The sequence below is a fragment of the Mytilus californianus genome, unplaced genomic scaffold (assembly GCF_021869535.1).
Source record: "Mytilus californianus isolate M0D057914Y unplaced genomic scaffold, xbMytCali1.0.p SCAF_9, whole genome shotgun sequence".
NCBI lineage: Eukaryota > Metazoa > Mollusca > Bivalvia > Mytilida > Mytilidae > Mytilus > Mytilus californianus.
This window is the reverse complement of record NW_026262745.1, coordinates 79,302,778-79,319,309: the sequence shown is the minus strand read 5'-3', so window position 1 is coordinate 79,319,309 and position 16,532 is coordinate 79,302,778. Positions and strand designations below refer to the sequence as shown.

The 16,532-nt window shown below is 31.3% G+C and overlaps 2 protein-coding genes across 3 annotated transcripts in view; both read right to left on the bottom strand.

The window, feature by feature from the left end:
* The window catches only part of LOC127716392 (arfaptin-2-like), a 260,881-nt gene that overhangs the window by 221,476 nt on the left and 22,873 nt on the right, over window positions 1-16,532 (bottom strand). The gene's annotated exons all lie outside the window — the stretch shown is intronic.
* Window positions 10,789-16,532, bottom strand: part of LOC127716393 (ceramide phosphoethanolamine synthase-like) — a 36,014-nt gene continuing 30,270 nt past the window's right edge. For both annotated transcript variants that reach the window (XM_052222583.1, XM_052222582.1), the window contains exon 5: window positions 10,789-15,938. In XM_052222583.1, the coding sequence (XP_052078543.1) occupies window positions 15,912-15,938 (27 nt within the window). In that variant the 3' untranslated portion in view covers window positions 10,789-15,911. The remainder of the gene's footprint in view (window positions 15,939-16,532) is intronic.

Below are 16,532 nucleotides of genomic sequence, written 5' to 3'. Positions count from 1 at the left end.
ATGTGAACTAATGTAAAGGTATCTTTCTCATATCTCAAATATTTAATACAGGAAAGAGCATCCTACGTAGCAGATTTAGAATCTATTTTTCAGTCGTTACATACACTACTAAGTGGGCCCGGTTTACCATCAGCTTAGTGTATTCGGTGCTTTGGTACTAACATCATATTAGAAATGTATATTGAAATTCAATTCAAGAATCAAAAAAAATATTAGACAACGGCTTAAGCTCGGTTTCAGATGCAGGCTCTTATCTTAAGCTCAGTTATGAAAATAATATGCCTCGAGCGTTCTCGCAGAAGTTTGATGCAGTATTATAATAGTTCAATTATATTCACCAAACAAAAAGGGAATTTCAAATGTACTAATAATCTTTAACACAGATGTAATATGTATGTCAACGTTTATATTATGTATAATGTTTAACTCTTCATATACTACAACTAGCAAAAAAATATAAAGAGAATGCTCTTACGTTGACTGTGGTACGTATAATTGCCAACGAGACAAATCTCCACAAGAGACCAAATGACACTCAAATAGCAACTATAGGTCACAGTACGGCCTTCAACAATGAGCAAAACCCATACCGCATAGTCAGCTATAAAAGGCCCCGAAATGACAAATGTAAAACAATTCAAACGAGAAAACTAACAGCTTAATTTATGTACAAAATAATGAACGAAAAACAAATATGATACACAGAAACAAACGACAACCATTGAATTACAGGCTCCTGACTTGGGACAGGCACATACAGAATTGATTTGGACGTTTGTTCCTGACAGACGTCAAGTTATCTCATTAGTCTGGATTTTTTTTGCGCACCATTTAATAATGGAATGATGTAGATTTTGTACTAGCATTTAAAGAAGATTACATAGAGGCATTATTCCTCATAAAAGTTCAAATAATTACTGTGGTCAGTGTTTTCTACTCGAGTAAATTTTGGAAATATGTAGAAAGTGATAGCCTCAAATTAACTCAATTATAAATATGAGTCTATCAAATCTCTATCAAAGTGTTGTTGCAAAGCCAGCAAGTCTGGGTATTGCATATTGATGTGGTAAAAGTTTTGTCATTGAAATCTTATCTTTATAAGTATTTTGTTTTTGTTTTTAAAAAAAAAAGTGTGTTTAAAAGTTTACCGTTATTTGCCCCTATTTTCAAGGTTTCTAAAACCGAAATGTCCAAAAAAAAAAACAACCAATATTGTGATAAAAAAGTTGTGACTCGCCATCAAATTGGCACACTAGCATGGCAATTATTTTTTTTTAAAGTATGTGTAGTGGTGGTAGTCTTACTACAAATAGCCTATGAGAAGTTTTTGATATTGGAAGAAATTTTTTATTTTGTTTTATTCACATTCTCTTTCGGCTGTTCCTTTTCCGTGAGGTAAAAGTGACAGGCAAAAAAAATTATATTGGGCTTACACCTTCTTTCTTAGAAAATATGCTATGTTAACGTTTGCCTCAGGGATTCCAACTCTTGTAGATCAATACTAGCTTAACGCTCACCCTAAACCTATCCGTAACCCTTTAATCTTATATCAACCCATGCCTAACCCTAACATTTTCCCTAAACCTTACCTATGAGAATCTGTGACCCAACCCTAAACATGAAGTGCACCCTAACCCAAAAGAACTGGGATCCCCAAAGTAAAGGAGGGCAAAGTATACAATTACATACAGAGTTTAGACGTATGACTATTGTAATGTAAACTGGATTTTCAGTATGCAACCGTTATCTTAATTTTCTTAAAAAGCGAGACTAAGGTACGCTGTCTACGACGGCGGCGGCATCGGCGTCGTCAAAAATTGTTATTTTGGTATGCAGTTGTATTAGCGTTGGCACATCTCATTTCCATGTAGATTATTGGTACTGTAACTTCAGTCATGGTTTCATTGGTTTTGAATATTTAGCTTAATTTACATGTTAGAGTTTTGCTATTTCAATTTCCACATTAGCATTTTACTATCAAAATAACGAAAAGGCGAGACATATCTTTGTGTTAACCGTTTTAAATCCCTGCAGCTCATTCGTTTACGTTATTGATAGAGAGGTTCGCTCCAAAAAGGGAAAACACAACGTTACTTTATTTCGTTACAATCAATTATTAACGCAACCATGTTTTGACATATTATATGACAACGCTAACAAAGTTCTTAGTTCGCTACGAATTTAGGTTTTATTTTAGTTTCATTAAATAAGATTTATATCTTTTTCTTGCACATTTAAGCGATAATTCAACATTAAACAAAGGAAAGTAATGATGTGAATAGTTTGATTGCTGACATATATATTGTTTCATCAATTATTATTTGTTTTCTACTTTTTCCTCGTCTTACACTTCTGGTTTCCTTGTTCCTTGTTATTTGTTATAGGAATTAAAAATCACCTGATTTATTACTTTCGAAGACCTTTTCTGAGTTAATGATGAAAATTGAGTACTTGAAATTACGAAAATGAAGTGAATTATTATAGTTTCTCATTATCAGATGAAACCTTTATCTATACGAGGAATAGCAAGCTTGCAAAAAGTCTTCTATTTAGCTGACCTGTTAATTGTAATGACGTTATGTCACTACTTAGTGTCCAACGTCCGTCCGTTGTCTGACTTAATATTTTTTTTTTATCCGACTTTTATCTAAAATCACCGGTCCAGATGGAACCAAACTTGTAATTGGATGCATGTTTGAATGTTTACATGTAAGATAGTGATGGTAGAAGTATTGACAGACACAGTACTTCTGGAAAAACAATCGAGACCAAAATTAAATCAGCACGTCGGCTAAATAAGATGTCCTTTCTGAATGACGAACGCGAGTGGAAGGCAGGATAAATAACAATTTTGAAAATTTTCGCTGTCGTTATGCCAAATATAAGAACACATTCTGTGTTTGGATTTTTTTATGAATTCAGATATCGTTTAAACACTATTTATAGGTAGAAATCCTCAGACAAACTTATGTAATTGATTTTGATAAAATGATTGATTCTGTCAATTTTAATTAGTTATTGATGAGATGTTTCTTAGAAGACATTTTTTTTCAAAACTGGATACTACGGCCCTGTATCAATTATGATCGACGCCAATGCCAATAGTGGTTTAATCGGACATAATGAGCTAGTATACTAAATATTTCTTCAGCAAGGAAACAAATAGGCCATATCAAAATTAGACCTATCGTCTTAATATACTTATATTTAGTTATAAATAATTTATGCGTAAGCATCTTCATTGATGCTGCCTCGACGGTATCGTGGTAGATTTGAAAATTAGTATTTGCTGATTAGTCGCTAAGCGCATTGTATTTAGAAGTAAGAGCAAAGACAGATCCACTTGGAGTAGGTAAAATCCGTCCAGGTATGTTAACATGTCTTTTGCGGATTTTTACCTTGTGAACTAGCACGTAAAAATACGTCTTAGCCTGTCTGTCTAGTACAAAGCAGGGTTCATATTGATATCACATTAACACATTCTCGTCCTGATATGCATGTAATATTTGCCACTGGATATTAAACACCATTCCATCAACGTCATCATTAATACTTACTTTTGACACATGTCGGATTATCACTTTCAGAAGGCATATAAGTGTTTTCACATATACACATCCTTCCATCACATCCACGTTCTATACAACTAGACTGAGATGGACAATCGTCATTACTTGAACATCTCTCTAACAGTTTTACTACAATATAAGAACACATGGAATGAAGTAACAACTAGACTGTGATGGACAATCGTCATTACTTGAACATCTCTCTAATAGTTTTACTACAATATAAGAACACATGGAATGAAGTAACAACTAGACTGAGATGGACAATCGTCATTACTTGAACATCTCTCTAACAGTTTTACTACAATATAAGAACACATGGAATGAAGTAACAACTAGACTGTGATGGACAATCGTCATTACTTGAACATCTCTCTAACAGTTTTACTACAATATAAGAACACATGGAATGAAGTAACAACTAGACTGTGATGGACAATCGTCATTACTTGAACATCTCTCTAACAGTTTTACTACAATATAAGAACACATGGAATGAAGTAACAACTAGACTGTGATGGACAATCGTCATTACTTGAACATCTCTCTAACAGTTTTACTACAATATAAGAACATATGGAATGAAGTAACAACTAGACTGAAATAGACAATCATCTCTTTGACAGTTGTACTACCTTATAAGAACACATGCAATAAAGTATTAGGAAATATCTTCAATTTTAATTTTTTAAATTCGTTTTCTAGTACTCAATATAAAAATACGAAGATGTGATATGATTGGCAATGAGGCAACTCTCTATCAGAGACCAAATGACATAGAGGTTAAAACAACTATGGGTCACAGTGCGGCCTTCAACAATAAGCAAAACCCATACTGCATAGTAAGCTATAAAAGGTCCCGAAATGAAAAAAAAATGTAAACAAATTCAAACGACCTGGTTTATGTACAAAACAATAAACGAAAACAAATATAATATACAACAATAAACGATACACACAGAATTACATGCTCCTGACTTGGGACCGGCAAATACATAATGTGGCGGGGTTAAACATGTTTGCTGGCACCAAGTCCTCCTCCTACCATGGGACAGTGGTGTAACAGTACAAAATAAGAGCAAACTATAAAAACCAGTTCAACCTTTCAATTAGCACTTTTCAAATATTCACAAGAATTTTGTCTACCAGAAATTAATTTTTAATCTTTTGTAGTAAATTTTGTCTTGCATTTTTGTTTCTGACTTTTAATCTTCTCCTTCTTGCGTCTGAGGAAAACTGCAATATTCGTTATATTATATTATTATAAATATCACTCGGACCGAAAGATATTTATACAGAGGTCGATCTCATACGAAGATGTTGATATGAGTAAAATGTCTTCTTTGTAAGGAATTTGCTTATATTACATTAAGCCGGCCAAAAAAATTTTGGCCACTTTAGGTCAAATGTGTCAATTTTGGCATGTTTGTGGTGCTAAAGTGATTACTGTACTAAAAATATGTAGTACTGGAAATCTACTTTTAACATTCAGTGCTATGTTGTTACTTTAAAATTATTGTAATTTTTAGGTACCTGTATTTTACAGTACTTGATTTGTACTTGAAATTTAAGTACTATAGGTTTTTGGTTACACCGTTACATTTTCTGCATTTTGAAAGTTTGTCTATTTCAAATCTCTTAAAGTTATGATTTTCAACCATGGAAAATTGTTGGTATTATTTCTGTACCAAAACTTTAAGTACAAATCAAGTACTGTAAAATACAGGTACCTAAATATTACAATAATTTTAAAGTAAAGAAATAGTACTAAATATTAAAAGTAAATTTCCAGTACTACAGACTTTAAGTACAGAAGTAGTACCTATGCAAAAGTAGCAGTGTAAAATTCCCGTACTACATTATACATAGCCAGTTTTATTAACATATTTGATTGTCAATAAAACTAACTTGATTGTGAAAGGATTGAAGTATTTTGGTAATTTTAGCAATGCAAGTGTTAAATAATGTCTCTAAATATACCTCTCCATTTTTTATTTTTAAAAACTAGCGTGTTTGTGTTTCATAACTACTAAAAAAATGAAAACAACACGTTATAAATTTAATGCGTCCGAAGCGCTTTTCTGGATTTACCTTCATCAGAAACGCTCAAAGCCGAATATTTGAAAGAAGCGGATACTATTGAAATAAAAATAATATAAATATAGCTTAGCTATATGCTGGAAATGTTCATATTGAAAAAAAGTTTCTCTTATGTTTACATTTTTGTATTTTTCAACTGAGGGAATGGTTTTGCTTTATGTTGTTATTCTATTGACATACCTTTGATAGATTGAACAGCTACAAACAATACACAAAGGATAATAAAAAGTTTCATTACATCCATATCAGTATAGCAAATATATTTATATATAATACAAATAATCCCTTTTCGTATCAACACTATTGTTTCATTGCTAATGTATTCCTTTGACACAAATTATGATAATAAGGCTCCATGGTTTAACATGTTAACATATACCGGTATTATAGACCGGAGTTAAGAAGATGTGATAATCTCTCAGTTTACATAATGTGTATTGCCATCTCGTACTTATATCAAAGAATACCTATGTCGCACAGCATCCCGGTCGCCTAGCAAGCTTCCGTCAAATACAGTAAAAATGGAATGAAATTTTAACTTTCGTAGGTTCTACCCAACTTTGTGACCTCAATGTAGTTATAATTGTTTGCTTAAGATGAAATTTAAGGAATGTTAATTTCAAGAATGTTCAAATGAGATTTACATGCGACAGTTTTGTATTATCAGATTATTGTCGTATTATATTAAGAAGGAATTTTAACCAGTAACACACTTCGAAGCATATTGGGTAGAAAAAAATCGGGGAAAGCTTATTTCTGGAAACTTACAATACTTAAAACTTTGGCTATAGAACTAATATCTGAAATTATTCATTGTGTACGTCATCTCGGGTCTTTTTTAAAACTTAAGATTTGATATGGGTTAGGCTAATTTTGAAGACTATGTAAAACATATATTTCAATAAACTGAGGCTAAATAATCAGAAATGAATTGATTTCTGGAAACATATTACCATAAACTAGCGCAGCTGTAGAACTGCGAAGACGCCTATTCATGGAAATATATTTAGTAAACTTATGCTGTCATAGTTTCATATGTTTAATTATTTTTCCTGCACATAAATTAAAGGATTGATAAATATTGATGGCTGGCATTTTATATCCCTGCATCCCATAAAGGCTATATCGAGGCGATTAACATGACATGTAGCATAAATTTAGCCTCGTTGCTATTAACTTCTTGAGCATGTCTTTTGTTGAATATAAAAAAAAGAAGATGTAGTGTGATTGCCAATGAGACAACTCTCCACAGAGAACAAATGACGTAGCGGTTAAGGTAGATTCACTGTATACCGCCATCTTGGATTGTACAATAGCAGTACACAATCGGTCTAGTTCTTTGCCTAAATCTGCAAATTTTGAGACAGATGTACAATTTATGTGTAAGAATGTTTATTTGTGTAAAGAAAAATAAGTGATTTATTGCATAATCCAAAATGTTTAAACAAATACCAAATATTTGTGTTTTTTAAAATCAATTTTTCAACTTAGCCATTTAAGGGGAGATAACTCTTAAAGTAAATTTTTTATACCAATCATACCACATCTCCTTGTTTATATCGTAGTTGCAAATTTCTTGTTTTTAGTTGTGAACAATCTTACTTTGTGAAGAACAACACTGATTCCCACAACAAATACATCGAAAATGATATCATCAAAACGGTAGACTTTGTGATCCACAACATATATTTTGAGTTTGGTGGATTAATATTTCAGCAGACAGTTGATATTCTTATAGGTACTAATTGTGCACCACTCCTGGCTGACTTATTTTGTACTCATATGTTCATATAGAACCCGTTCAAAGACAAATATAAAAGAAACTCCGCATTTGTCTTTGTATTTTTGTTGAATATCACATTTGTCAATCTTAATTATTTTGTATAAGTGAACTTTCTTATTAACATTACAAAACTAACAAGAAAATTGACAAAACTTATGACATACAAAACTCTCAAGATATAACATTTCGTTAGTACATATTGACATAATCACGGGATAATCTATAGTTCAGCAGTGTGTGTAGATGTAGTGGCAAAGACAACTATATCCTGGTTTGCGGGATGATGCCATAGAAAAGAATTAAAACTAAAGTCCCAATCTTCCAAAAAATTGACAGATGAGATTAAGGTTATACCTACATAAAAAGAGAGAGAGAGAGAGAGAGTAGACCAACACTGTGTCTGATTTTTAACATGCTAGTTTGAAAGGTCACAGAAAGACATGTCATCCTACCTTTTAATCTCCACTTTACCCGCAAACTACGATGTTGGACTACTGATAGATGGCTCAACAACGTACTTCTTTTGATGACAATAAAATGCTTCGCTGAGCGCAGCCTGATACGACCGCAGAGGTCGAACCCTGAACAGTTTGGGCAAATTTGGACACAATATTCAAGCTTGACACTGTCTGAATTTGGATTGTGATCAAATTTTTGACATAAAATAGGTTTCTGACACAAAATATATGTGGTCAAAGATCTTACAAATCCATTGCGCAATACTGTGCAATTAAAGATTTCTTCTTGAAACTTTTCAAAAATTCGAAATTTGAAAAATTTTGAAAAAAAAATATGAATCCCTTCAAAAAATTGGAAATAAAAATCCCCCCCCCCTCCCCCAACTTTTTGAACCCCCCCTTGGAGCAATAACCCCAAAACTCAATCCCAGCCTTTCCTTTGTAGTATGGAACATTGTAGTACAATTTCAGAGAGATCCATACACTTAAACACAAGTTATTGTCTGGAAACTAGAATAAAAAATCGTAAGGGTTCCGCGGAACCCAGTGTCTCGCCTACTTTTGCTGTTAATCGCAGGCTCAACAAAAATGAGACGAGAAAAAATTTAATAAAAATATTCCTCTCGATAAATTTTTTTATTGTAAGAAGCTTCTGTCCAAGTTTGGTAAAAATCCAGGATAGTTTATGAATCTAATAAATGTTTTAAAAAATTTAACTGCAGACTGTATGTAATGTTAACTCGAAGAAAAACTAAGTCCATTTATAAGTAAAATATGGATAAACAAGTACAAAATTTTAATAAAAATTTCCTTCTAGATACTAGCTTTTGATCATAAACAAACTTCTGTCCATGTTTGGTACAAATCCAGGATAGTTTAAGAAAGTTATTAAAATTTTAAAAACTTTAACCACAGAGTGAATGTAATGTTTCCTGGCAGAAAAACTAAGTCCATTTAGAAGTAAAATACGGAAAAACTGGATTTTTTTTAAAAATTTACTTCTGGATACTATCTTATGATCATAAACAAGCTTCTGTCCAAGTTTGGTAGAAATCCAGGATAGTTTGAGAAAGTGATTAAAATTTAAAAAACTTTAACCAAAGAGTGAATGTAATGTTTCCTGGCTGAAAAACTAAGTCCATTTATAAGTAAAATACGGAAAAACATGATTTTTTTTTTGCAAAATTTACTTCTGGATACTATCTTATGATTATAAACAAGCTTCTGTCCAAGTTTGGTAGAAATCCAAGATAGTTTAAGAAAGTTATTAAAATTTAAAAATCTTTAACCACAGAGTGAATATTTGTGGACGCCGCCGCCGCCACCGACGACGACGACGACGCCGACGGAATGTAGGATCGCTATGTCTCGCTTTTTCGACAAAAGTCGAAGGCTCGACAAAAATGCTTATTTTTGGCCCTTTTTTGGCCCCTAATTCCTACATGTTTGGGGCAATTAACCCCAAACTCAATCACAGCCTTCCCTTTGTTATATGGAACCTTGTGGTACAATGTCAGAGATCCATACACTTACACTCAAGTTATTGTCTGGAAACTAGAAAAATGCTTGTTTTTGGCCCCTTTTTGGCCCTTAACTCCTAAACTGTTGGCCCCATAACCCCTAAAATGAATCCCAACCTTCTACTTGTGGTATTAAACATTGTGGTACAATTTCAGAGCAATCGAAATACTTATACACAAGTTATTATCCTGAAACTAGAATAATACTTGTTTAGGGCCCCTTTTGGGCCCCTAATTCCTAAACGGTTGGGACCATCATCCCCAAAATCAATCCCAACCTTCCTTTTGTGGTATTGAACTTTCTTAAAAAATTTCATAGAGATCCATTCACTTAAACTACTGTTATTGTCCGGAAACCAATGTGTCTTCGGACGGCGATGCAGAAGACGACGAAGACATCATACCATTATACGATCCCAAAAAATTTTTTGCGGTCGTATAAAAACCAATTCATCGATGTTAAGTTTGCATTTCATCTTTATGCTTCACCTCGGTTGACAATCTTTTCTGAGGATAACAATCTGCTCTATCACCCTCTCAGCTATGTGTTATTTATATAATATTCCCCAAATGTTACGATAAAGCTTGCATTTCCTATCATGATTGCCTTAAGTTGCTAAATTAGAAGTTATTGAACTAAATTAATACAAAATTAGTGTTGTTTGCATTGTGGTCCTGTATAAAACTACATCTTACAACATTTCTCCACTTACTAATATGCTGTTAACTAAACTTAATAATGTACTATATCTACATATCAACATCCATATAACATGTACATATAATACTGGATTTGATAGCGTGAAACTCCTAAATAAAGTATCAATAACATGAGATATATACTCCATCTTTTGGATTGGTCTTTCTTCATGAAAGTTAATAAAATAAATTGAAGAGAGCTAAGACTGTAAGTTTGACTTTGATATTAACAGATTTGTAGTCATAGTTATGCTAACCACAGCTTTTTTTTTTGGCACTTTTTACTTAAAATGAACAATAGGTAGAGCTCAACATTCTGAACATGTCAGATTTTCTCTATTCATAGCGATTTTCGAAATAATAGGCAAAACTTTTTACCCTTATTTTTAGCCATGCCGACCATCTAGATTGACAGGTGGGGTCATCTGACACATTTTTTAAACTAAAATACCCTAATAATGATTGTGGCCAAATTTGGTGCCAAATTTGGTTTAATTTGGCCAAGTAGTTTCAGAGGAGAAGCTTTTTATATAGCTAACAGACGGCAGACTACAAGTGATGAGAAAAACTCACTTGGCTTTTCTAACAGGTGAGCTAAAAATCAACCAATCAATCATACAATTTTGGCAACCATTTGGAGGCAGAAAATACACAAACTATTTTGTAATTTTTTCAACTTCACATATACTGCATTTGAAACTTTATTAGAACATCATTATAAAGCAATAATTGTAAACAAATACCTACACAGACATACATTCATATACATGCTTCATTTGGTTGATGTTTACCTACATATGGTTACGATGAGATTTTAATAATCACAAAAAATATCACGATGTAGGACGGCCTTCATTACTATGTAACAGAACACGAAAAACTACTATTTAACATGGTTATGAGTGTCTCTGGTATTCATTGAAAGGCACTACACTGTGCTACAAAAGACAATGTTAATGTTTGACTATAGAAAACTTCAAATGATATTCATCCATTATTGAAATAGGAGATAACAATCTCCAGTATGTTGTTTTTTCTTAACTTCAGAAAATGACAAATTAGAAAATACTGAAATTCTTTTATTCCTTAGTCCAAAATATTTCAGAAACATAAACTAATTGCTTTCATTTGGAACAATTTGTCAAGTAACATTATTATTCTTATTTGTCAAATGATAAAATAATATTTTGAAGTGTTTGATTTATGATTCCCAATTCTGCATTCCGTTTTATCATCTTCATCCTTTATTTTATTGTCTACATAAAAACTAATCTAGGTATAACAAAATAATGTTAACGATTCTAAACTGAAAGTAGATCAAGTTAAATAAGAGTTGTAAGGGCTTGCAATAGTTGTACGGGAAACTAATTTGAATATTTTAACCCCAATCTTAAACAACTGCAGAAGGTGTTTCTTGTGTTTCGGGTATTTTTATCTAATGAATTTTCTTCTTTCTAGTATACCTATCACTGGCATTGTTATTGTAATTGTATTATTTTTTATGACAAAAAATTCTAAGATATGCTGAAAATTAGGTTTATTTGTTTTCAAAAGAAGATACTTCTAGACCCGTACAGTTTTAACAAGTTAATAACACAACCAAATATGAAACGTGGATGAAAAATAAACTCTACCCAAATGCTAAACATTAAGTTCAGTCAAACCCTGTGTTTTCTTAACAATCACTAGAATGGTCAGAAGAAAAGTGTTTATGGCAATAGACATTACAAAATTAACATGTGTTTATGGCTGTTGTAATAACAGTTTTACCTTTTCAATTGGGAAAACACGAAGGAAAACCATTAATTGAAATATAAAAATAAATTCCAAGAAGTATACTCAGGAATGGAATATGTAATTTGTAAAACTGGTTTAAATCAATTTTTGACCATATAATACACATGTACCTATTCTAACACTTACAATTTATATGTTGAATTTGGGAACAAAATTTTTTAAAATCCATCTCAATTGAGAATATATATATGGCTAAACAATTTTTTCTCACCTGAGGATTACCTCCAACATATTCACTGTACAGTCTATTCATGTACAGCAATATATTTTTAATATCAATAGTTAAAATATTAGAATTGCCAGAAAAAATCTTGCAAATTTGACATTTACTGACATCTACAACACATGCTATAATTGGCCTTAGTTTTGAGAAAAGGTTTTTATAGTTGCACAACAACACGTATCTGATAACTTCATTAATTAAACAACTAAAAACAAAAACAAGTGCTTTATAAAGCTTTTAACTGTCAACATGTTTATACAAAACTTGCACCATGTCCCTTTTAAAGACTTTTTAAAACCAATTAAATTAATTTTTTCAAGTGGACACCAACTTGTAAGTCAATGATGGCTGTTGAAAAAGTATAGCTATGTAATCAAATCTAATACAGTGTATATGTATATGGGTTTTCATTATGAAAAAGTATTCAAAGTTAAAAACATAAATGAAAACAAGGATCTACTCTAAACTGTTAAATATTACCAGCCAATGAAATACAAATCATTTAGGGTTATAAAAATGAATACTTATGGAATGGTGGAATTGAAATAGAGGTATAAATAGGCATCAATGGCATACCATGGCTCAGGAAAACAATGACATTGTAGTCTACACATTTCTTTCACCTTACATTTGTTTGGTCGTTAGCAAGCTGAATTATATAATCCTACTTAAAATTTACAAATATCTGGAAAACAATTGATGCTTAAAATTTGATTTTATGAGTGATTTTTAGAAAACTGTTTTCCTCAAAGTACAAAATGAAGTAACTTTTATCAGCAACTGAGGTAATTTAAAGGTACTGCCATATAAATCTGACAACATCACACTTTCATTTCTTATAGAAATATCTAATTTACCTGATTTAGGTTCATTAAGTTATATCCATATGTTTTGGTCATATCTTCCATATTTCATGATGATTTTGGTCATATTTTTTCACATTTTGTTATGCTTTTGGAAATATCCTACACATGTCATTTTATGATTTTGGTTCTAGACTTCAAATTTTATTAGCATAAGTAATACCATTTACAATCAAGACTATTGGTTATAATATTCAAAATCTTTCACATTTCACAAAAATTCAGGTTATATTTTTCATGAATACTTGGGACATATTCTTCACATTTCTATATCATTAAGAGATTTTAACATTTAGAATAAATATGGCACATTGAAATATCCACACACTGTTGGTACTCATAAAATCTTTTTTAGGACAAGACATTCTTTGCATCATTTACAGTTTTACTACATCTCAACTGAAACATTTCTTAAGCTCCTCCTTATAAAACTATTAGTTTTGATATACAGCCATATTAACTGATGTTCACTGTGAAAATATTTGTGTGTAGAGAGAACTCATTGTTTTTTTTTAGTCTAATAACTCCCACTGATTAATTCCCAGTTATAAAGAATGTATCATTAGCAGAGTTCCTACATCAGAGTTAACAACCCAAAATCAACAGTGATCACTCTGTTTCACTGTATATTACTTTAACATAACAATCAAACATTAACAAAATCATTTAAACATACAAGGTTGTTCTACTATGGTTCTAAACTATTAAATTGGAACTTTGCTATTTAGCATTTTATGTTTTTTCCAATTTTTGTTATTTTGATAGAAATTAAAAAGCTAAATTCAATGTTTAAAACAAGTACAAAGTTATCTTTCTTTGGACAAAGTATAATACTGTTTTGTTGCAGTTAGTATAAACAAAGCAATAAAACATAGCAGCAAGGATACATAGCTACAATTATTAAACGACAAATGTTCTGTCTAAAATAAATTCTATTTCAGAAATTAAATAAAAGAACAGATATGAAGGAATGATATTAACCCTGCCAACATGTCAATCCCTGTGTGTATATATAAGTTTAACATATAAGAAGAAAACATTCTTTTTTAAATATTAATAATGAACTGAATGATGGCTTATAGAGAAAAAAATGTAGCGGATGAGGCAAATACTAAAATCAAGAATTTTTGGGCACCAGGATTCAAATGAATTTTCAGGATGCAGTTTTCTAGATTTCAGAATATATTTTGAAAGGTGGTGTAAAAAAAGAAAAATCCATTCCTCCCCTACATTTTTTTCTTAAATAGCCATGATATCAAATTGATCACAACAATTATATATAACAAAATACTTCTTAATAAAAATATCTTATACATAGAATATAAGCAAACTTTTTATTCTACAATAACTTTGTTTTCATGACAAAACATGAATTAACAATCAACATATACATACTGAAAAAACATCAAAAAGCTTGAAGAAAATATAGCATGCAAGTGCTATTATTTTCTAAAAAAAAAAACACCAAAAGATAAAATCTATAATTTTACAAAGGAATACTTGCATCAAGTCATCAATGTCTGAACTACATTGCAAATTAACAAAAAAATTTAAATATCATATGCAATTTCAGTTCTTTAAAACTATAATCGTAATTCCCAAAAAAGAAATGTACTACATACATCATGTACATATATAAATATCAGTAGATATATGGCTGAGTGTTTTCACCGATCCAGTTATCATCACCCTTGATTAAGTTACGAGACAGAAATTGTGTTAATTCATATTTAAATACTTTTATAAACTTATGACTGTTCCAAAATTTATCATGGTGGGGGAGCAACTCAATGGTTGCATTTTCTAAGAATTATAAGTAAAATGAGCATTTTATATTATGGGTGGTTGGAGTTATGCCTCCAACTCTGGAACAGCCCTTATTGTACTAATGAGATTCTGTTAAACAATGTCTGATTAAACTTTAATATTACAACCTGTTAATTAAACAGACATAAAAAGCTATGTTCTGCATAACTTTGGTTTATGCTGAGAACCATTGTTTTTATTTTAATTCTCGTAACTTTTCTCCATCTATAAATTTTGCTCATAAATACTCTAAAGATGAAAAAAATCTCCCAAAGCAAGGCAGAAATAATCATGGCTTTATTATCAACACAAACAGTACATCTACCATGTAAGGGAGACAATCCTACAACTACAATGTAAGGGAGACAACCCTACATCTACCAATTTTCATTTTGAAGTGAAAAACTAACAGAAGTGATATTTAACTTTATAGATTCCTGCTATTGAGATTGATTTCAAAGGTAGTCAGATATAGACATAATTTCAGTGTGCCTTCATTGAGGTGAGTTATATCTAGATATTTAAGTTCAACTTGAGATATTCGTTTCAAAATATTTTTTCAGTATTTTTAATATAATAAATATATTATTTTTGGAAATTGGCAGTTCTTTTCTTTATGGAATAGAAATGAAAAATTCAGTATGATCTAAAAAATAGTTACCAATTAACATAATTGTGAGAAAGGAAATTTATAGAACAAATCTTGGGTTAATACAGGTGTCCAATTCAATGCATTTAAGTGATACAGGGACCACATACAATACACTTGGATGAGACAATCTCAAGACAAATTTATTTTGGTTGCTGGTTCCCAGTACAATACATTTTGGTGGCCGGTACCCAGTACAATATATTTTGTTTGCTGGTGCCCATTACAATACATTTGGGTAGCAGGTACCCAGTACAAAACATTTATGGTTATGTTAAGATTATTTTTGGCCATTTTGGAGAAACAAGTGTCCAACAAAGACTAGCATCATGACTGTGGCAGGTGACTAAGGTTAAAGGTTAAGCTGTCATTGCTGCTGCACAGATTATAGATCACAAAGGCAAATAACTCTTCATACTACAAAGGGACACAACTTTATCTTTCTCATTTGATTCCAATAACATTCTTTATCTGAAAAACAAAGTAAAAATGTTAATCAATTCATCGATTAAAATTTTCCTCAAAGTTAACATTTCATTTTTGTAAGTTTGTGATTTGCCTTTCTACACATCTTTCTTTTTTCATGTTAGGTGTAATGTAAATTCAATCATAGAATGGTTTTCAAATCTGGAAGAAATTTCACAATTCCTTAAAATTCCAATGTCACATTAAGAAGTTTCATCTTAAGTCTGTCAATTGTATTAAATCACATGACACTACACAAATGTCTCAAAAATTATTTCTTGCAATCATTTTTTGCCAGTGCGTATAGAAGTATAAAATACCCATAAAGATTGTTTTGCTGTGGTTACTTGATTTTCTGGTTCTAACAAATTCTTTGAGAATTTCTTTTTGGGTCATGCTCTGTATCATTTTTTAGCAAATGTCAATGTGAGACAGATGATTTTGCATAATTTCATCAGTTCTTCAAATTCACAATTAGTGATAAATCTCATGAAAAGAGAATATTTCGAACATAAATAGCAATGTTCAAAACAGTACACAGATTTACTCTGAATTCGGCCAATTGGTGAACATGTGATATATTATTTATCATTATTTCAT